At 35.5% G+C, this 23,727-nt stretch overlaps 1 protein-coding gene across 2 annotated transcripts in view; it reads right to left on the reverse strand.

Moving 5' to 3' along the window:
* Positions 1–23,727, reverse strand: part of LOC133518928 (lachesin-like) — a 130,846-nt gene that overhangs the window by 74,947 nt on the left and 32,172 nt on the right. For both annotated transcript variants that reach the window (XM_061852719.1, XM_061852720.1), the window contains exon 2: positions 8,635–8,754. In XM_061852719.1, the coding sequence (XP_061708703.1) occupies positions 8,635–8,754 (120 nt within the window). The remainder of the gene's footprint in view (positions 1–8,634; positions 8,755–23,727) is intronic.

A 23,727-nucleotide genomic window follows, 5' to 3' on the forward strand; every position in this document is an offset into this window, starting at 1 on the left:
TTTGGAAATAATGAATTGAAAGTTACAATTTTTTTATGAATAGGATAACCTTTGTTGAAAAAGGCAAGATCTAAATAAGTTTAGGCAAGAGATTCATTTCATTTCGCGGAAGGTACTTTTTTACCACAGGTAACTAATACTCATCGAGATAGTTCTAAAAACCCCAAACACAATTATGTTGCGTTGTTTCATCATAGAGTTCCTATGGCCACCTCCTGTCTCCATCATCAGATCAGCTTGATGGCGCTATAATATTGCATTGTCACCCGACTTACATATGTATGCAAATTTTCAGCTCGATCGGAAATTGGGCAGTTGGCAAAATTGCTTCCAAAATTAATAACATACTAACAGGGCAAGTTAAAACAAAGCTTGTAAAAATAATATATTTTTGATGAATGCAGAAACCTGCTACAATGGCAGAAAACTTTCTTATAAATATAAAATAGTCATGGTCCTTGCCGGCATACAATCAGACCAATTCGAACGTACACTGTCTTTAGAATGATACTCGTATTTGAATAATCTTATTTAGAATTATCGTGCACTGTATCTTGTATCTAGTATAAACGTATTCTCCTAAAGATACGATATATATTAGATATATTATGTCAGTTTCTCTTCTTCCTCCTGCCCTTATCCCACGTTATGTGGGGTCGGCACAACATGTTCTTCTCTTCCATTCTCCTCTATCTTGCGTCACCTCAGCACTCACTCCTTTCTTTCTCATATCCTCTTTCACACAATCCATCCATCTTTTTTTGGGTCTACCATCCGCTCTCCGTCCATCAACATTCATTCCTAACATTCTTTTTCCTATATGGCATTCATCCCTCCTCATTAAATGCCCATAGCACGCTAACCTACCACTCCTTATCTTCTCCGCTACCGGTGCTACTTTCAAACTTCCCCTTATATACTCATTCTTAATTCGATCCTTTCTCGTCACTCCACACATCCATCTCAACATTCTCATTTCCGCTGCGTGCACTCTTCTTTCATCCGTCACTTTCGTCGCCCAGCATTCTGATCCATACATTACAACAGGTCTCATGATCGTCCTGTGATGTCAGTGTCTAAAGTGACGTTTCTTAATTACCTTCTGTTCAATTCGAATATTTATAAACATATTTCTAGTCATAGAGGCCCTTGGAAGCGCTAACTTCGCCTTTGTTATTGTAACTTATTTGTGTAAATTGTGTAACAGGCTTTTATAGGATTATGTACACTAAAAATAATAGGTACATTTTTACACTTAGAACATAAACTAAAGTTCTGTCGATTGCCAAAAAAGTATACAGCGTAACCGAGGAGTGTCTTTTCAAAAGGGCTCATTTCTTCTGTAAACTTTTTTCGGGAAATCGAGAAAAACATAAATCCACGGTTTCCATTCCGTAATTATTACTTTAATTTCGATATTGTACTAACGTAAGTTGACATAAATGCTATGGTACTGTACTTATACGTTTCTTTATCTATCTAAATAATTATTTAAATTACTATACGATTTCAGAATTAAGCACTTTTGATGCAAACTTAAGGAACTGAGCCGTTTTGTTGTAACATTTACATTTCAAAAGTAAACTTTTTGAAATACATATTTTTATTCAGAAATTTAAGTTAAGTACTATATATGTAATAATGAGATGGTGGTATTTAACTTCGGGTATAATAAAATTATTATAAAAAATGTATGATGAAATACAAAGTGCAATTTTTGATGATATACCTTCATATATGGTTAAATAAATCTAAACATGCTTTTCTCAAACTAGCAAAGTAATGTTGAGATTCCTTACTTTAAATTACGTCCGGAAATACTACGTATCCGGTGCGATAAGTGAAGATTATATGTAAAGGAATTTCATACAACCTTACACACCTAAGCCTGTAAAGCAATCTTCTTTTGTTTTTAAACGTCAGATTGTGATACAACGTCTTGGCATTCAACCATCAAAAAAATCCTATAAGCAATATTTTTGGTTCGTTATGACATTCTGACATTATGCATTTTTTATTATTATTACCTGGGGAGTTATTAAAAGAGGAATGAAAATTAGATTATTTTTGCGCTACGATGCACGGTTTAGATGATACAGCTCTATAAATATTTCTGAATGACTAAACAACTTATCCTGGTGAAAAAAAAAAGTTTATAGGGCAACATCTCATAAACCGTGCTCCGTAACGCAAAAATAATAAAATTTTTGTTCCGTTTTAATACCCCACCTACTGAATAACCTATCACATTAGGACATGAAACAATAGCATTGATAGTTAAAAGAAAGAAAACTGGAAACAAGCCCTTTTGAAAAAACACTCTTGAACTGAAAATGTAGGTATTTACCTACGAATTCAGCATTTGTATTCCGGACAGACATTTCACTCAAGCTACCTAAAATATTTGAACATTTATAAAACAACTTCAGACGGTCTGTGTTTAAGGAAATTGGGATGTTCATTAATTTTAATAGAATACAAATAAATTTAAATGCATTACTAAAAAAGTTTTTTGAATACTAACGAAAAACTTTATTTTCTATTGACATGTCCTAACAACTTAATATTATAATTGTGAAAGTATTCGTTCGTATTCGTAAAAGTTACCTATTTAATTCACGTTTTCACCGCTAAACCGATGTAGACGGTAGAAGCTAAGATGTAATACTTAATGCAAGGTACATTTAATGGTACTCTATGATGTAAATAAGGTATGTTAGGGTAAGATTGGGCTATTTTTTTTGATGTATTGGAAAGATGAATCAAATAAATCACAATACACCAACAGGCGAGTCGCATGCTGAATATTTTACTGTGTATTTTTTATACCCCATACACTCACCACACCGCCCGGCCGGTCAACCTAGAAATCGATGGGTGGATGTGGTGGACACGGATATGCTCCAGTTTGAAGACGGGCGAGAAACTGCTCAGGACCAGAATTAGGTAGTTGCGAGCAGTCGTGTTGGAGGCCAAAACACATGAAGGAGTAAGTAGTAAGTAATTTTTATAAATCAACTTTAACATATAACTAGCGACACGCCCCGGTTTCGCACGGGTTAAGTAAAACCTTAACAAATTATAGACCTAAACCTTTCTCAATAATCACTATATTGTTAAGTAAAACCGCATGAAAAGCCGTTCAGTAGTTTTTGAGTTTATCGCGAACATACCGGACAGATGCGGAGGTGGGCCTTGTTTTATAATAATAATATGTACCGACAATGTGGTTATATGTGTTTTGTATAGTATTTTTAATGTGTTTTTATATTTTACTTTTATATTCATATTGTAAAAAATAAATGCTAAGAAGAAAGAGAAATAAAGATAGATATGATACGTACCGAATCCAGGCTCATTTTCTTCAATACATATAAGACAACGCTGCAGCGGATTACTGGTAAATCTCAACTGATCCATGCTTTTTTAAACTGAACAGGTGACCCTTTGCTGTGAAATTACTTCTTTCTAACGTCAATACTTCCGGCGCTACGTTGATTAGTCAAATACAAATAGGCAGCCAGTCACTCATTCAGTCAGGATGAACAATAACATTTGAAATATTTATCACTGAATGTATTTTAGGGCTATATAGCATTGGACTCGTCATAATGGTTCATGAAACGAGAATCTTTAATTAATGAGAATCATCGAAGAGTTGCCGAGCCATTTTCATAAAAAAATACATATTTACATTTACATAGTCTTGATCCGATCTAATCATAATTCATATGGACATCATGTCTGATGTCGCACTAACTGATTCATCTTTATACGATATCTTTATTCTCTTTATTCAATGTTTTATTAGATATTTTAATAAAACAATAATTACGATTGTCACGTAGAGAGCTATAGGTAATGTTTTACCCGTAGAACATCCAGATTTACAATAGGATGTCTGTTTCAGGCCGAAGCGAAAACAAGCGACAAGAACAATACATAGAGAAATGCGATGTAATTTACGCACAAAGTATTGGAGTTTCATTACAACAGACATTCACATAGAATTTTGGTTGAGACTAAAAAAAAAGACAGATGTTATTATGATGAAAGACGTTATTTTAACGGGGTTCTTGCCTTTACTACTTTCATAACGATTCCTTACAATTTTGCGCCCGACGAGGCCCGCTACAATCAGCGTTTATAGGTTGACGTGGCGGTGAAAATTAAATTTAGACTACAACGCAGGCAGTTTTCTTTTAGCATTCATGTTAACAAATAGAAGAAGGCAAAAAGTCAGACTGATGATGATTGCGGACTGAACATATTTATTGCCAGGGGCGTGGCGTCCCGTTTTCGATACGCTTCCAAGGTGCTCCATTGTTGTTAATGTTGGGAAAAGTGAGAATAATTTAAATCCCAGACTCTAAATCCAATGATAAAACTAGTTTAAAATTAAGTATGCTGAATAAAAATTAATTAAGTTTAAAATTAAGTATGCTGAAATAAAATAGTAAAGGATTGATTATTCGGATCACCTAAAAAATAACGTTATAGTTTTACATCATACACATAGTTTATCGTCAATTAGTAACGAAAGGGATCCACAAAAAGTTACATCTTATTTAAGAGGGACGAATAGCTATGCGATCTTAGTGAACTAAAGGTACTTTTTCTATGAAACTCCATTTCGGGAGAAAACGTTTTCCACTAACTAAATCTTAACAAATCATTTTGATTTTGATGTCGATCGCTTCAGCATAATATATTCCAGGTTTATAGGTTTCGCTTTAAAAAATTGCAAATGTTGATAAAAGGACAATCAATAAAACTAATTTTTCATTGTGTCAATAACATACAAAAAAATCATGAGAAATGGAAAATATTTTGAAGTGGAAAAACGTTTTTTTTTTTTTTTTTTTTGTATAGGCAATAACGTGGTATACTTCCCTCTTAAAACAAGCCACATTCTTTATTAAGAACCCTTATTACGCCCGTGACGTAACTTGGGCGTCAGGTCTGTACTGTTTCATTAATTTGAGCACGAGATTACTCGTAATCAATTTACCTTGAATAATTTATTTTGTTTCATATTTATTGATAATATTTTAAAATGAACTTGTAGTTGCGTGGTCCGTTCACGAAAACAAATGTATTGCGATCATATCGGTAATTGTATTTCCAAATTCGTTACCGTTTTTTTTCTATGTATTACATTAAGCGGAAGCAATGTCGTACAATATCTATTAGTAACTTCCATTTTTATTTCTGTTTCCCAGGACCCGAAGAATCCCAGTCAAATTTAACAATCATTTCCCAGCAGCAATTAGTCAAAAAACGCTTCACCTTTGTTAGAGCTCACTGTGCCTAATTGAAAGGAAAATGTCAGTATTAAATCCACAAAATTATTGTGGCCATTTTCTCGTCAACGCATTGGCGTTGACTGCTCGCTGATAAAGCAGCTATGCAACAGTGCGCTTCAATCGGCCCGTGGGATAATTTGAATTTTAAACCATGACAGGCGGTTGTCAAACTCACTCGCGCGAGTGGAAAACGCGCGTCATCGATTGCCACTAATTGGATGTAACTTTTTACGGCGCCGCCTAGCTGCCCGCCGATGGACACCGTCCAAGCGCGTGAATGTTTCATACGCCACTGCCTCGCATCATTCAGCCCGAATACGATGAATATTTTATTAACTCCGTCATGATCGGCCAATTAATTTAATTTTTGCTCCCTTTTAATTTTTCGTACCTGACTCGAACGCTTAACATAAAACTTTATAACGTGAACGTGGCCGTTTGTTTTGAGTGGTTTTAAAAGCCTATCCTATGAGATCGGATAGAAAATCTATGTATTTATTAAAACAGTAACTACGAGGCAAGTTAAAAAGAGATACACAAATAAGATGAGTTAACAAAATTAATCATCTTCCTCGCGTTATCCCGGCTTTTTGCCACGGCTTATCAGAGTCTGGAGTCCGCTTGGCAACTAATCCCATGAATTGGCGTAGGCACTAGTTTTTACGAAAGCGACTGCCATCTGACCTTCCAAACCAGAGGGCCACTAGACCTTATTGGGATGACTCCGGTTTCTTTACGATGTTTTCCTTCACTGAAAAGCGACAAGTAAATATAAAATGATATTTTGAACATCAGTTCCGAAAAAACTCATTGGTACGAGCCCCGGCTCTCAAACCCGCTATCTCTGGATTGCAATTCGCAAGCTTTTACTGCTTCAAGTAAACATAACTAATTAATAAGAAAAAAATATTGCACAGTACGAGAACATATATGATGTGTAGATCCGTAACCATAATTTAAAAGCTATTTCAAATGTAATTTAGGTGCCAAAATGTGTACACACATGTTGTACGAACAAACTAAATGTTGAATAGTTTAATGAAAACTTACGTATTTAAAGTTTGCGCTAAAAATCCCACTTTCTAGCTTAGGTATTTAGGAATTTGTATCTAATGGTCACTGTACATACAGAGAATTTCAAATTAACTCAAAATAACTTAAACAATTTACTCTAGCCTTAGGACTTATTTTAATTTCAGCCAAAACATTGCCGTTTTTACAAGTTACTGCCCGAAATAAGACGTAATTTGCCATTTTTGTATATTTGTTATGAAAACAAAAATACCCCTAGCACGTCCGTTATTTGCCTCTGGGATAAAGCGGAGCTACTCGGCGCTGTCCTTTGATATTTATATTTACGAAGCAGGATTATTTCTCAACAGAAATATAAAGGTAACGAAATAACATTTTTGTTTTTTTTTTCGTCGCATCGACTTATCACCTGCGTCCAGCCGGCATGTGAGACTAAGGTAAACTTGGGGTGTTATTTCATAAAGTAAATATTTATGAGGGAAAAGAGTTTTCCGCGCGCCTGTGCCGGTAAGCCGCCTGATCCGAAAAGACATAAACCTCAAGGGATTCAGTTCTTAGTTCACAGACAATGCTTCTTTATTTTGTCTTTTGTAGAATGTTCATGGATATGGCAAAATCAGCATACTCATTTTGAAAAAATTGACATTTCATTCATTTACGTTTCAAATGAAAATGGAGCCTTTGATTTTAATATCCATACGTCGTTTTTACATACACGACGCACTGAACTCTGAACCATATTTTGGTCATTATATCCATTATCAGTCTTAATATAATATTATTTAGTTTCTTCGTTAAATTTTAAATCAGGTAACAAGATACAAACTCACATAAATAGTAAAGTTACAATAGACAAAAAAAAACAAGTTTAGCGACGTAGCTGGTTGCCTCCGTTGCGCTCTATGATCTAGCGTAGGAACTAAACATCGGTAGTTTATCTTTTATAAATAAAGCAGTTACAAGTCGCTAATAACATACGGGGAAGGAAAAATATTTAAAAAATACAAGGAAGGCGAATAAAGTTAGTTTGCGTTAAAGTAGGTACTTAGGTAGGAATAATTGTATTATAATAATCAAAACCATAGTTGCAATGTTAGCAAAAACTTGACATAACTTTACTCAGTATTAAAATTGCCAAAAAAGTAGGAACGATGCTGATTTAAAATTTGTTTATGAAAATGAAATAATGCATATTATCACAATGCTGCGTATCTAATTACATATTTCCTATAGATACGCTGTTTTGCCGTAAAGGACATAATGGATGCAGTAAGTAGGCAAGAAAAAATTGAAACCTATATTCGTTTTTTTGGGACACCGTATTTTCGAAAAAAATAGGCAAATTGGCTAGTTTGACGGTACTATTTTCTGTCATTTACACACACACCCACACACAACCATAAACACTAGTATACTTATTGCTGTGTATGTTTTTAACAAACATAATAACTGTCCCAACATTTATATTTCCGTTAGCAACACAAGCACACTAGTACCAAACTTGATTATACCTTATTCATGCTTAATTTGTGAGTACAGTAATACATCTATGCTCATCATCTATTCGTTGGTTACTGATGTTCAATAAAGAATATTTTTATGGTATGGTGGTATATTCCTAAAAAATTGTTTAAAAAGTTGTCGGGACTGATTATCTTGATTGGTCAAGTCCTTAAATTTGAGCAGTACATATTTATTTTAACCTAGAACTTTGAATTAACTACGCTAATTATGTTACTTATAAGTAAAAGAATATTGACAGGATATTAAGTTGAAGCATAAATTACCTCGCATAACATACATTTTCGAGTTAAGGCCAATTACTACAAGTTTCATGATAGCTATTGGCGATTAGTATACTTTAAAATTACTTAAACGAAGTTTTGGTTTCGACAAGTTAATATCACTTTTAACAACATAATTCTGTAATTTTGCTCAAGTAATCGCTTTCATTCGAATTATAAAAAAACAGGTGAGACGAAGAAACGTTTCGTTTTAATAAATTGAGTTACTGCCTAACCGCGTAAGGGATAATCTAACGAAAAGTCAGAAAAAGTGAACAAGCTCCGCAAGGTTTACGCAAATTTTACACGAAAATTTTCTTAACTTACCAACTTGGTATTATTATTACGCAAACAGGGGCAGAGTTCGACTTTATCCAGCCCGCGCCTTGGAGATGTTAAATTTGATGATAACGATTTATGGTGTAAAGTTACGTTGTGCTGTTTATATCTGACTTCCTTCATGGAGCCAAACATTTGGGCGGGTGTGTGATAACACGTCGATAGGGACTCACCGTGCTTCCCGGTGGTAGCTGCCGCGAGGGCGGTGCTAAGTACCAAGAGGTGCAGCAGCATGCTCCCTCCCCCCTTTCCGGACGCGCATCGAGCTGAAAGCGCACAGCCGACACGGACCACTGAAACAAAATTAATATCCCCCATTAAAACATGCCTCCCGCTCCACTAAGATTATAACAATTTCATAATTTCAATGGTTCAATGCTACGTTTAAGCGATCTGAGAAATGACTCAAATTGGACAGTTGTTAATAGGTTCCCACGCCTTCCCCGTTGTGAAATCGTAAAACTGTAGCCGAGTAAAACCAGAAACAAGTTTCGCGTTGCGAAATAAAATATAATTCCACCGAGAAACCGGAAGCGGTTTGAATAACAACTCTTTAATTGAAAGTTTAGCAATTTGCTGTACCCTCTCGAATGGACCCGAAGGCGCGAGGGGCAACTTTCATCCACCGCGTTTCAAAATTGAACGTAGGCAGATGCGCTTAATTACCGGCCCAGATGCTAGCCTCCGCGCCCGCGCCGCGCTCATCTCGGAATGAACCTCCACCTTAGACCCCGCCGACAGTATTTGCCCGCTTAGACGCCTGCAAATGCTTTTTTCAGACTAATTCTCTGCCCTGTTGTTAGCAAAATTGCAAAAACTAATTACGGAATGAGTAGCAGAGTACTTAAATATTAAATTGGTAAATTTATCATCATAATCTAAGAAATTAAACTCTGAAATATATTTTAGTTTATTTGTGTTAATGTAGTCTATGTAAACCGATGTAATTATATTGCTGTTCAGGGAGCATGATTTTGTTTACAATACTTGGACTTTATTTGTATAACGTTGATAACATTCGTGAGTATCATTGTACCTGCCCATTGAACGGATTTTGATCTTTGGAAACCTGAAGAGAGGTTGAGTTTTCCAATATCGTGCCACTAAGTACCCTTTACGCTGAGATATATGATATAAGATGAGTCGTAGGCAAATAGAGAGATAGCTGGCATAAAGACGTCGTTTCGGAGGTCTGTTGCGGATCGAGCGCGGGGCCCGAGCGGCTGGGGAAGTGACGCGCACAGTGTCACACGAGTGAATCAAACTTCCCTTTACATTTTATCTAACTGCAAGGGCGGTCGAGTTTATGTTCCTCACCCTACTTGATTTAGTTTTGATGACAGAGGGGAGCGGCTTTTAGATAAATGATTTCGAACCGCCTCATACCCGTCGACACTGAGAAGTAATTTTGAGCATGGATTTGCAACAATGTTTTAGTTTATAGGTTCTCAATGCTCTGTTGGATTTAATGCAGCGTTTATAAGAGAAGTAATGAAATGGATTTCGTCGATAAGGGACGGTTAAGTGGATTAGATATTATTGCTTACATACCGGAAAGGGAACGTTAGTTAGATAATAAAAAAACCGGCCAAGAGCATGTCGGGCCACGCTCAGTGTAGGGTTCCGTAGTTACTCTTCCGTCACAATAAGCTAAACTGGAGCTTAAAGTATAGTAAATTGTTAACCAAGGGATGAAACGGTACCTTTCACCTGAGTTAAACAAATAGGCAAATTTGCATAATCAGTACCTAATTAAAATAAGTATTTTTACTATGAAGGGAAAACTTTTTGCGATAACTCAAAAACAGCTAAACTGATCATGTCCGCTATAGTTTTCATTTAATGTCTTTCTTAAACTCTACTCCCACGATTTTTTTCATATTTTTTGGACCTATGGTTCAAAAGTTAGAGGGGGGGGACACATTTATTTTTTCTTTCGGAGCGATTATCTCCGAATATATTCACTTTATCAAAAAGTGTTTCTTGAAAGCCCCTATTAGTTTTGAAAGACCTTTCCAACGATAACCCACACTCTAGGGTTAAAGCGAAAAAAAAAATTCACCCCCACTTTACGTGTAGGGGAGGTACCCTAAAAAAAAAAAAATTTTATATTTTATTGTACGACTTTGTCGCCTTTATTGATATATATATCCATGCCAAATTTCAGCTTTCTAGCACTAACGACCACGGAGCAAAGCCTCGGACAGACAGACAGACAGACAGACAGACAGACAGACAGACAGACGGACATGGCGAAACTATAAGGGTTCCGTTTTATGCCATTTGGCTACGGAACCCTAAAAAAGAACAAGTGCATTTTGTTAACCTACAATTATTGCCTAAAATTATAATTATATAAGTAGCTTAGCCCACGCCCATAAGTGTGATAACAAAAGTGCAAGGTGCACCGTACAATACGAAGGTTAAATTACGAGTGACAGATTTTATTTTCGTATTGCCCATACTATGTAGATTGGTTAAGCTCACTTGCTTGAGTTTAAATCTTAACCAGGTAACAAAGATTTTTAGCTGTACTTTAAGCTAAAGTTATCTTAATGTCTTTTTTTATGATACAGGACAGGAGGCAAACGAGCAGACAAATTGCCTGATGGTAAGGTAGAGGGGTTGTAAGTGCGTTGCCGGTCTACTACGTGACATATTAATAAGCCAGTAGACTTTATGTACAGACGGATTCAGTAACAGATATCAAAAAATATGCATGGGTCTCCTAAAATTGATATAGCGGTTGGGAACATCCCTTCAAAGTTTCATAGACTGAGGAATTAATCCAGGGATCTCCATACAAACGGATCACCAGGTAGCTTTGCCCAATTAATACGAATACCTTCGAATACGGAACGCTAAGAAGAAACAAAAAGTTTAAAACTTGACTTGTTTCATAAATCTTTTAACCTACGCCACTCTAGCTGAGCTAATACAGCAGCCAGGTAACTAGACAAAGGCTCTCGAAACAACAAAGTTCGAGCATTCTATTTTGCAATAAAACAGTTTCAAGATTTTGATGGCACAAATAGATACGCACGTACATAAGGTCGCCTTCCCTGAAGCTAACCGCACATACTCGTAGCTTAAGCGAACCGTAATGAAGATTAATGACGATGAAACACATATTTGTTACTGTAGACACTATTACCCTTACTAAATGCCACACTTAATGTGTGACTACGAATTGTTTAAAGAAAATATTAGCATTTAATCGAATTTTTTATCGATGTAAAAAGCTTAACTTTATCTGATATATGTGACGATCTGCCTAGCCTAGTTGGTAGTGATCCTGCCTATGAAGCCGATGGTCCCGGGTTCAAAAGTTCAAATCCTGGTAAGGGCATTTTTTCATGTGATGAGCACGGATATCTGTTCCTGAGTCATGGGTGTTTTATATTTATTTGTGTATTTATAAATATGTATGTATTTATTATATATATATGCCTGTGAACTGCTGTAAAAAGTAATGAAATAAACTTATTTGTATTTGTATATGTCGTTGTCTAAGTACCCACATTACGAGCCTTATTGAGCTTACTGTGGGACTTAGTGAATTTGTGTAGTAATGTCCTATAATATTTATTATTTATTTATATTTGCATATTGTATATTAGATCAGTGGTTAATCACCTAATGATGTTTAATATCAGTAATCGGTAATAAAAAGTTATTTTGCATAGGTATGACACATAAAGAATAAACAAGTGTGTACTTGTAATATAAGAACTATTAGGTCCTCATTTCTGGTAATTATTAACTTTTAGTTAGGCATTATATATGGGAGTTTTCAGAAAATAGTGTACAATTAGCTTAAGCATTATAATTCAATAAAATCTTGGTTTTGGTGTTGACTACAAACGATATTACAATGTAAACAAGAGCATGTCAAGTCATGCTGTGTAGGGTTTCGTAGTTAATATTCTGTTAGAACAGGCCAAAGAAGGGCTATTAATTAGTAAGCATCATGTACATTATAAGCATAAGGGAGTGCCTTTGCAGCGCTGTGTACGTCTTTTTACTAAGAACAGAAGATTTTTGCAATAACTCAAAAACGGCTAGACCGATCATGTTCGCTTAATTTTCATTGAAAGTATACTAAGCTTTTGTTTCATTTTTTTTTTTCTTATTTTTTGGACCCATGGTTTAAAAGTCAGAGGGGAGGCTGGTGAGTAAGGTTGCCAGAGCTAGGTGAGTAAGGTTTCCAGGGCTCAACGAGGGGGGGGGAGGGGGGGGGGGGATTTAGGGTCGACAACTCGCATGTAACTCTTCTGGAGTTGCAGGCGTACATAGGCTACGGAGACTGCTTACCATCAGGCGGGCCGTAACGTAGTATTAAAAAAAGGGGAGGGGAAGGGACCCATATTTTTATCTTTCCTAAAATATTAAATATTAACATTTAAAAAATGGATTTTGAAAACCCTTATTCATTTTAAAAGACCTATCCAACGCTATTACCCCTCACTACTAGGTCAAAGCAAAATCATTCATTTTGTATGGGAGGTACCCTAAAAATATATATATTTTTGAAGTTTTTATTTTACCGTTCTGTCGCTATGCATAAATTATCCATGCCAAATTGCAGTTTTCTAGCAATAACGATCACGGAGCACGGACATAGCGAAACTATAAGGGTTTCTAGGTGACTACGAAACCCTAAAAAAAAGCGGCCAAGTGCGAGTCGGACTCGCCCATGAAGGGTTCCGTACCATTTATGACGTATTAAAAAAAACTACGTACTAGATCTCGTTCAAACCAATTTTTGGTGGAAGTTTGCATGGCAATGTATATCTTTTTTTTTTTTTTTCATTCTGTTATTATAGAAGTTACGGGGGGGGGGGGGGGGACACATTTTACCATTAATGCGGTTCATAGAATACATCTACTTACCAAGTTTGAACAGTATAGCTCTTATAGTTTCGGAAAAAAGTGGCTGTGACATAAACGGACAGACAGACGGACATGACGAATCTATAAGGGTTCCGTTTTTTGCCATTTTTTTTAATACTACGTCGGTGGCAAACAAGCATACGGCCCGCCTGATGATAAGCAGTCTCCGTAGCCTATGTACGCCTGCAACTCCAGAGGAGTTACATACGGGTTGCCGACCCTAAACCCGCCCCCCCCCCCCCTCGTTGAGCTCTACGCTCTATTTGGCTACGGAACCCTAAAAAGGCAAAAAGTTGATGAGTTGACAGTGATTTTTCCTTAACTAGTCACGCTAATTGGGTAGACAATTTTCTGAAAACTCCCATATTACTTATATATTATTTGTATCGGCATTTTGGCTATATATATATATATCGTCGTCGTACCCATAACACAAGCTTTATTGAGCTTACTGTGGGCCTAGGTCGCTCTGTGCAAAATTGTCCCATAGTATTTCTTCATTATGATTCTAAAAAAAACCTACACCGCAAAAATTGTAGTCAATTTATACGAAAACCCTGCCGGGCTTAATGGAAAAGGACAACAATTCAAAGTTACATCAACCAAGCATTTGTATTCTTACGGCGTTTTTACACGAAATCAGCGAAGTCATAGCAAACTATCCTTATCCCTCGGAAGTGTCGCGTGTCCCTTTGTATCCTGTAACAGTCGTAATCGAGTGCCGAGTCCGCGGCTAACGACTGCTTGATTAGAAGTAAGCATTAACGGAGGCCGGTTGCTGGAGCCAAAGCGAAGTTAAGTATGCGACGACCTTTTGGGAATAAAGTATTCAAGTCGTATATTTGCATCCCGGTTATATATAGGTTATTCGTATATACGTTTAAAATGAGCTCTGCGAGGAGATATGTACGGAGAGATATCCCGAATTACATAGAAAGAGTAAACTGACTACACTTTTAAATGTGTTTTTTTTTCATCAGGCGTATTTACGTAAAATTAGGTAATTATAATTGGAAAGGGATCCATGTAATAAAAGTTTGAAATTTACACAAAAACGTGGTATTCTCATGAAATCAGTCATCTAACATTTCTTATTCTGGATACGAGTATATGATTTTAATAAAATTACATTATAAATTATGAAGAACTATAACTTAAAACTTATTTGAAAAACAACAGTCTTATTATTTAAGTACCGAGCTAACGCAATTAAGTTCCGTTTTAGGGAATAATGTGTGTGAACGATGTGTAAAAATCGTGAAAGTTTAAATCCGAGTTTTACTTCTGGTAATTCATGTCACCTTTATTTTTTAATTGCCAGTACAATCACGGACGTTAATTGTTGACGCATTTAAGGTTCAAATTAATTTGACTTAAATCGACCGGGATAAACCGTGATTACCTTTTATAGCTCCCGATATTTCGATATTTCGACGCAGTTACCTACATGCATCTTGTTCACGGGTAACCGTGAATCATTCAAAACTGCAAACTAATTTGGCTGTCGATACTAACAGAATGAAATGTTCAATGTAAAGAAAACCCTAAATTGCTCAACAATTTAAGTCCGCGACTGTATATGAATGAATTTTTAATCGAAAGGGTGGGTGGAGGCTTTAACCTGGATTCGTATCTCGGTACCTACGTCAACTATGGCCCAAACACTAAATTAACATAATTATGTATCGGTTAGCCAATCTATTATCCCATTTGTCCAATTCATTCATCCATCCATTTGTCATTTCAGTATCTGGAATATGAAGATACAGCTTAAGAGGTGGGTATATCTCCTCGTTTAGTATAAAGTTCTGAGTTTAAACGACTTCGACGACCGAGGAACCTCGGATATGACACCCATATCCATTTTTAAGAAAAAATAATGTCCGCCATCTTGGATTTCAAAATGAAAGTCATTTTTGTAATCGGCATCCCGAGGACTCAAAAATAATTAAAACATCAAATACTACATGATACATATACAAACAGAAGCAAAAAACAATTTCTTGCATTTTAAATAAAGTCTTAAACTAATCGTAATTTCTTAAAATAAGCTATAAATCATGTCCGCCATTTTTAATTTTAAAATTTGATATAATGATATATTTTTGTTTACACTGAAACAAACAATTAGCACATGTCGTATGCAATATTTTAATTGTGGACACATTGATTGATAATTACAAGACATGCGTCAGCCCTCAAAATCATATCCCGGAATACTAACAATGGCGTGTATGAAACTCAGGGACCGCCCCTCCCGCCCCCTCCCCTCGCACCCCGCACGGTTGCCCCGTTTAGGCGCCTTCGTCGATCGACTGTATTATTTCTTAGACTGTGGCCTGGGGCTTCATGCAAGGTAGGCACTTATCTGTAGTTTGTTTTGGTGCATTGATGTACTGTGTATAAATATGCTGGGTATAATTCTTTGGCATTCTTAACAGCTATCGCTCATAATTATTTGCTCAATATATGTTTTAATTAAGACGCTCAATCTTCTACAGTATTTAATTAGGTAAGTACTTTATATACGAGGTAGGTATGTATAACCGTTAGGATTGTTTGATTATACATTAATAGGAAAATACTAATGAACATGCTATACATTCAAAACATAAGTAACGGAGGGTTAATTTATATATCAGGAAGCCTATTCAATTAGTTTTTTAGATCAGATTGATTTGTAGCAGGATACGTTGGGGTAAGTTGAAAACAGTAGGAGTAACACAAATAATTCTCCGTAATGTGCAATATTTTTATTGCTGGCAACACTGTTCCAATTGCCATTTAATTGTGTCCCGTCGATCAGTGGTCAATTCCTACTTGAAATGCGAAGTCGTGTGCTACTAGCAAATTTGTCACTGAAGGGCGATATTTGAATTTCAAGCGCTCGATTTCATTTGGCTTCTTCAATACTACACCACTCGGCATTTCAATTGTACTAACAGAATTGGAAACGAGTGGTTAATACCACTAGATCACCATTTTCTATCACTCGTTTTTTTTAAATATCATTTCGCCGTTTTCCACAGATTTTCGAGAGACCAAATCAAGCGCTCAAATTTCTAAATTTTCTTTCTATTCGAAGATTCTCAATCTTACCCCGTCTCCTGTAAATTTTAATAAAATAAAGGTGTTATAACGAAATATTAATGCAACATATTACTGTTGGTATTTATTTTGCAGACTGATTGGGACTTGGGACCGTGCGAAGTGCATGGTGGGGGTAAGTAAAGCGATCCCAGCGCATAAGGTGGTAAAAATTAGAACTAACTGCGGATAGCGTCTTTAACTTTCGTACACGTTATATGGCTCGAAATGAAACTTTAATTTACGATTACTCCTGAAATATTCATTTAATTTCTATGGTGTAAGGGACAATTGTTATCTGTATGAAATGCCTAATATAACTAACGTATTTAATTTGATAATTATTAATACTGTATCCGTGTAAATAGCTTTGCTAATGCCTCTTACTATGTGATCTTTTTCTAGAAGTTATGAATGGGTATAGTAAGTTATCCTTAAAAGATAGACATTCAACATCGCAGACTTTATTGTAGACCCATGAAAGAGAGTTAACCCCACCATACATTGTGTTGTTATAGCTCAAACGGATTAGGCAGCGTTTTCGATTAAAGCGTGATTTTTTTCCGACAACATCGTTATATTTCAACCAATTTTCACAAAACCTTAACAAGTTATACACCGTGTTTTTTTTTATTTGCGTTAATTTCGAGGGTGCATTCCTGAGCTTAAATTAAGTAACTTTCTCAAAGACACCGATATTCTAATTAACTCCATTTCGGAGATAATCAATCATTAATTTTTATCTTATAAGGCCCTTACGAGCGTGTACACTTGCCTTAGGGCCTGTTTACTTATTGATTAGTGTTTAGTGCGAGTTCATACATTTGCTACTAAACGTAAGTACTATCTCGGACGATCGACGTTCGAAATGACATTGATATGTCACAGTTTTCAATTGTTTGGTTGAGTTAAATGTAATGTGTGTTACAACAACGCTATATGCAACATTTAGTTACTTTTTATAAAAATAAAAAAAGTAAAAACAAACAAAAAAAAAAATTTTTTTTTGAAAATTAACTATGCCATTTAGTTTCCTTAAACGTATATACTGATACCCCGAAGTTAACGAAATTCAATAAAAACACGGTGTATACCTAAACCTTCCTCAAGAATCACTCTATTGTTAGATGAAAGTCGTATGAAAATATGTTCAGAAGTTTTTAGTTTCGGAGCAGTTTTATAAGATGTAGTGCATTAACGTTTTCCCCTAGACTTGCGGACGCTAGGTTGCGTGACAGTTGTGCACATAACGAATACCCTAAGAACAAAATGAAGCGATGGTTTTTTTTATTGATACTAAATTAAAAAAGAGACTTCGCCTAAATAAATAGATTGATAACCAATGCGTTAAATTACAGTTAAATCAGTTTTATTGGAAATTAAAGCTTGGGAATCCCTTCTTGTCCCACCCTCCCCTAAAACGCCAGCATACCTAGCTGGTACCTGATTACCTTTCCTTCACTTTGACGCCACTATGAATAAACATCAAACAGAGGTAAATTAAATGCTGCACAGATAGATAGATACATAACTCGAATTAGTGATAACAAGCGTAGTAATAGTATACTAATTACTGCTTTGAGCAGGGTCTAATTTACGGCAATGTTTTGCACTTCATCGGAGCTCAGAACCTACATTAATTTCGACTCAATCCTAACTACAACTAAGCGAAAATCCACGAAACGTGTTTGTTATAAATGCGAAATTAATTCAAAACGGCCAGCTATAAATCTCAAGAGATTCAGGGTAATAAAACAAAAAAATGAGATTTACCAATTTGATAAAATAAAAAGTTTGTCTGGCAAGAGCCCCATAGGACAGGCAGTAAACGAAGCCACAGTTTCGCCTGTCTTTGGAGCTGGCATTTGAATTCCGATGCTCCTGTTTTTTTGTGTTAGCAACTCATTACATATTACATGTTGCTGGAAATGGTAATATGAATTCAATTTACAATTTTATTTTTGAGCAGCAAATTAATTTTTAAATTCATTTAACTTATGGAGCTATGTACTCGCCACCCAAGCGACCACGCGTCCCGGCCCTCGTAACTTTTTATGCCCGTACCGTTTGACAATTAAAATCATGTTCATAACCAAAATCTTTTTATCAATATCTTTATTTTATTTGCCATAAAATATTGATAACTATGAGTGGTTAATAATATGTACCCAAATATATGTACCTAACTATTAATGGTGTGATTTGTAATAAATCTTTAGTATATTCAGGAAGAAATGGCGCCACCTCTTGTGAATCCAACATATATTATTGTATTACACCGTTTACCGTGTATAGTAACACTGTTTAAAAAAAACGAACAAGTGCGAGTCGGACTCGATTTATTAATTCATTTTATAAAAAATCATTTTGAAATTTTTCCCTGTATTTGTAGTGTAAGAAAATATTACTTGCCAACTTTCATACCATATGAATATTGATTCCCTTGAGTGTCAAAATATACGTTTTTGCGGCATAAACTGCCATACCTATCTTTTTTTACGTTAACTTAGAAGTTTGAATTTTGTTTACAACTTCAAGGGACTGTAGACCTATACGGTTTTAATTTCAACTTGATACCTTTATGAATTCCCGAGATAAAGGGTAGTGACAGACAGACGGACGGATGAACGGAGGGACGGATGAACGGACGGACGGACAACAAAGTGATCCTATAAGTGTTTGGTTTTCCCATTTGAGGTACGGAAAACCAAACACTTATAAAAAACATCATGATCAATAAACGCTTGCGGAAACCAAGTAAAAAATAAAAGCCACATCATATAAACGCATAAATTTTGTCTCACCTTCTCATATAAATTTTCATGCAACTCCATTTTTACTTATTTGTTAACGTCTAAATAGCATGTAACCACCGCAGTTGCAAGTAATTAATATTGACAGACTAAATGATAAATGAGTTTGTGGTTACGTAAAATACCAGTTATGTGTATTTTATTACATCAAGTACCTATATCTATAATTATGATCTGAAACCAAGACAAAAACTAATAAGTCATACCAAGTTTCGAATACAATCAGGAAATTGTGACGTTCTCAAGCAAAAGGTACCACATTGTCGCTTACCATAAGGACGAAATTTGCTTTATACGAATATCCTGTCAGAGCGTCCTTACGGTAAGCGACAATGTGGTGCAGTAGGTTCAGAAAACGGAGTTTTAAAAAGTGTTATCGCTTTTGGGATCACAATACGGCTGCCATACATTTAGTTAGCAATTTTGAGGCCTTTCTTAAGGGACTGTATCAATTCGAATCCCGAGTTTTTGACTTTGGCTCGATAGAAAAAATCACGAACATAGGTCTAAAATGCATTTAAAAAATTTGAAATAAATTATGCATAAAAGCTAAAAATTTATAAATTGTTTTTAAAAATTAGCATGGTAATGTTAGAAGGAACGTATTGTTTACTTTTTTTTATAAAAACGTACAAAAATTAAAATGAAAAAACATGATGTCCGCGCTCCGGGGCACGCACTTTCATCTCGCTCACGCGTACGCTTAGTGAGAGTGAGAGAAGAACACGAACTTCCTTGGCCTTAAATAATAGTAGCCTTTTCTATGTGAAAATATCTATACGAGTAGCACCTACTACTTACTATTATTACCATTATACTTATTTCACCCGCGCGCGAGGGCGATTCCATTGGAACTTTACTCGAGCAACATACATTTTAATAATTTCTCTAAAATGGCACTACAATCGTTCTAATAGGAACTTATTGCTGGTAGTTAGACTGTTGAGAATTAGGAAGGTAATTGAAAGCAACGACTTGGAAGGCAGCTTTGGCCACGTCTTGGAACGCATCGTTCGTATAGGTATGTTGTTAATGACCGTCGTCGCGGCGCTCCCTCTCAAACGGGCCCCATAAAATTTTACGGAGACTACGTTTTGTAAAATAAAGTAACACCCCGACCCATCCCTTCGCACTCCAAAATAACCATGAATTCAAATTACGAGCAGCTAGTTTTCATTTTCGTTTAAACAATTGTCAATTAAGTAGTGCGGATTATTTAAAGGATTAATTTAAATATTCCATAACTGCTCTTTACTTTTAATCTCGGGATAGGAATGTATATGAACCTTTACCGCAGTTGACTATTCTATAACTAGCAAAATTCGTAACCCTATTATCGTATTTCAGTAGTTGCTGGGAAGTCGCATTCATAAGCCACGAAGTTCCTAATTGGGCCAGAGCATTGGCAAGTTTCGTTTCTATTCATTCGTACTTTACGCAAAAGAAACAAACTAAGGTTTCCTTCATTCAGAAAATGTCATTTTTCAATCTCGCCCCTCTTTTAAATATATTGTATAAGTACTTGTTTATAATAAGTACGCAGTATTCTAGGGCCATTTGCCCTGCCATAAACATGAATGGCGCCAAAACGTCTCTCTTATCTTGGGCATTTCTCGGAAGGGCGGAAGCGGGGCCCTAAAGGCGGTTTGCCGTTCTTCAAGTGTGGCCCTAAAGGATCTCGAAATAAGGGCCGAACAGATCCCTTTGAGGAAGAACTACGTTCTCGGAGTAAATGGATTGTGAAAAAGAAACTCGCCATCGATTCCGTTATTGATTTTTATTTACTTGATAGCACTCGGCTTTTCCAAAGCCTTGATTTAAATCTTGAAATACTTTTCTGCAAAATGTTATTCAGTTTTCGGTTAGCAAGTAGGCACTGGCTTACTTTATTATATACTGGCGTTTGAGCATTTCGATTTAGATTCTTGTATATAACATTTTCATTTTATTAATAACAAAAAGCATGAAAACTCCACCAATAAAACATATTTAAAGTAATATTGTAGAAATACCTTCTTTCTTCTTTATGTGAGCCACACATCCACCTACCTAAATACATAAGAGGCATGTACTCGTACCTACTTAGCAAACAAGTATTTTCTTAGTTTCAACTTTGTTTACATCTTAATTTTTTCATAATTGGAAATACTTTAAAGTCACTCATACTAAGTCAGTCATACTCATATATTTAATATAATAGATTGTTAACCGAGGGATTAAAGGCATTTATTTCCGTCGAGGTAAGTAGTTTGGCGCTCAAACGCAGTGAAGGCGCCTATAGTTCGAGACTGAAATGGTGCCTTAGGTACACTTACACACAGGTACTTAGTATATGACATTAATTTCAGTTTATAATACTCATACTCATACTCATTTATTCATAAAGTTAATTTACATGTCAAAATAAAACTAGATTAAATTTAAAACTAACTTAAAATTAAAATTACAATAAAAATTAAAACAAAGCCTATTTACATTTAAAATTAAGATCAGAAATTAGACTCAGTATCAAAATATACATAAAAATAAAATTAACAATGCAATGAGATCAAAATTAAAATCAATTAGTAACAGGATAATCAATAAGTAAAATTAAAAACAAAGCCAATTTATATGTCAAAAAATATATATAAAATTAGAATTACAATTATAATAAATTAAAATTGGGATAAGAAATCCAAATAACATTAGAATCAAAAATAAAAATAAAATTAAAAATAAAAATAAAATTAAAAATAAAAATAAAATAAAAATAAAAATAAATATAAAAATAAAAATAAATAATAATAATATTTTTCCATTTGTTTCCATCTACTGGGGACGGGGACACAGAGGAATATGCCATTTTCAGCCCTAGAGCATAAATGTATCTCTTTCAGCCCACTTTATAGATAAACAATGACCCACTTTCAGCATGAGCATGAGAAATAAAAAGAAACTATTTATGTCAGTAATGTCGCCTCGGGACTTCAACAAGGAGAGGTAAACAACAAGTGATTTTTTTGTCAACTATTTTCTCGTACTCGACCCTGCGCGTAATTAGTATTGTTTAATTGAAGGGGGTTTACAAAAACAATATAACTGACTACACTGGTTGACACCTGAAACGGTTAACAACGTTCTTAAAAAAGTGTCAACCACTTTAAGCAGTTTATGTAGTTTTTGTAAACATGTCTTCAATTGATAACTACCAACTTATGTTAGAAACGCAAGGATGCGCTTTTCCTACGAATTACTAATAACTTCAGAGTATTACTAAATTAATAAATGCGAAAACGCCGAAACAGAGGGTAAATTTAATAAAGTCCGCTTATTGTTTGCTTTAGTTAAACAATAATATTGTGTTTTGATATTATTAACCGTCCAGCGCCGTGTTGGTATAAAAATATTTATTAACTTGTGTGTGTGCAGATCAGTTACTTCAAATGTATACTATTGTATCATGTGAACTACGAAGATTACAGTCGGTATAACAAATCCTTGACAAAATGGCTAACTAGTAACCAGTCAATCACTTTTGGATATACCTATAAATGTAGACATTTGTGTGTGCATACACAAATAAACGGACAGACAGACGGACATGACGAATCTATAAGGGTTCCGTTTTTTGCCATTTGGCTACGGAACCCTAAAAACCAATCCCTCTGAACAAACCCATCCGGCAAATTCGAAAGTACATTGACATCAGAATGATATCTGAATTCTGTCATTTAGCTATCGTGCGTCCCGCTCGCGCCAATACATGTACGGACAAGTAAGAGAAAAATGCACGATAATTCTTCTTCTTTTATAAAATCATGGCTTCAGCCCAGTGGGACTATTTCGCCAGTATCAAGGTGTTAGGAGCTTTAAATACGACTAAAATTGTACGGTTAGTACAAGACAGTGTACGGTGATTTTATCAGCTCTTGTAAAGCGATAGCTGGACTTTACTAGGAGCACGTGGACTACCGGCCGTTGACTCCAAAATGGTGGCTAAACGCGTTTCCAGATAAACTCTCCATTCACTGCACACTACCACATTAATTTACTGTGTAATAAGCTATCGATATTACACTTAAAACAATATTAATGAGAAAAAAACAGAGCAATTAAACAAGAGGTGTGACTATCACTATGGCGCTTATTTAAAACTTCACTTGGACATTGTGAAACAGGCCCTAAGAATTTTATAGATCCGACGACCAAAATCCAAAATCCGACGACCTAGCTTATTTCTTATTAGGCTGTATAAAAATAGATATCACTGAGCATAGACCAGACATACTCAATCAAAACTTAGAGGGCTATTATACATATATATCAGAATCAAACCTTCAAGAAAAGAGCGTACTCTCATCTTAAAGGCCGGCAACACACAACCCCTCTGGTGTTGCAGGTGTCCATGGGCGGCGGTAATCGCTTACTATCAAGTGATCCGTCTGCTCGCTTGCCTCCTGTATCATAAAAAAAAAACATTCTGTTATCATT

Source organism: Cydia pomonella, chromosome 6 (assembly GCF_033807575.1).
Source record: "Cydia pomonella isolate Wapato2018A chromosome 6, ilCydPomo1, whole genome shotgun sequence".
In the NCBI taxonomy this organism is placed as follows: Eukaryota; Metazoa; Arthropoda; class Insecta; order Lepidoptera; family Tortricidae; genus Cydia; species Cydia pomonella.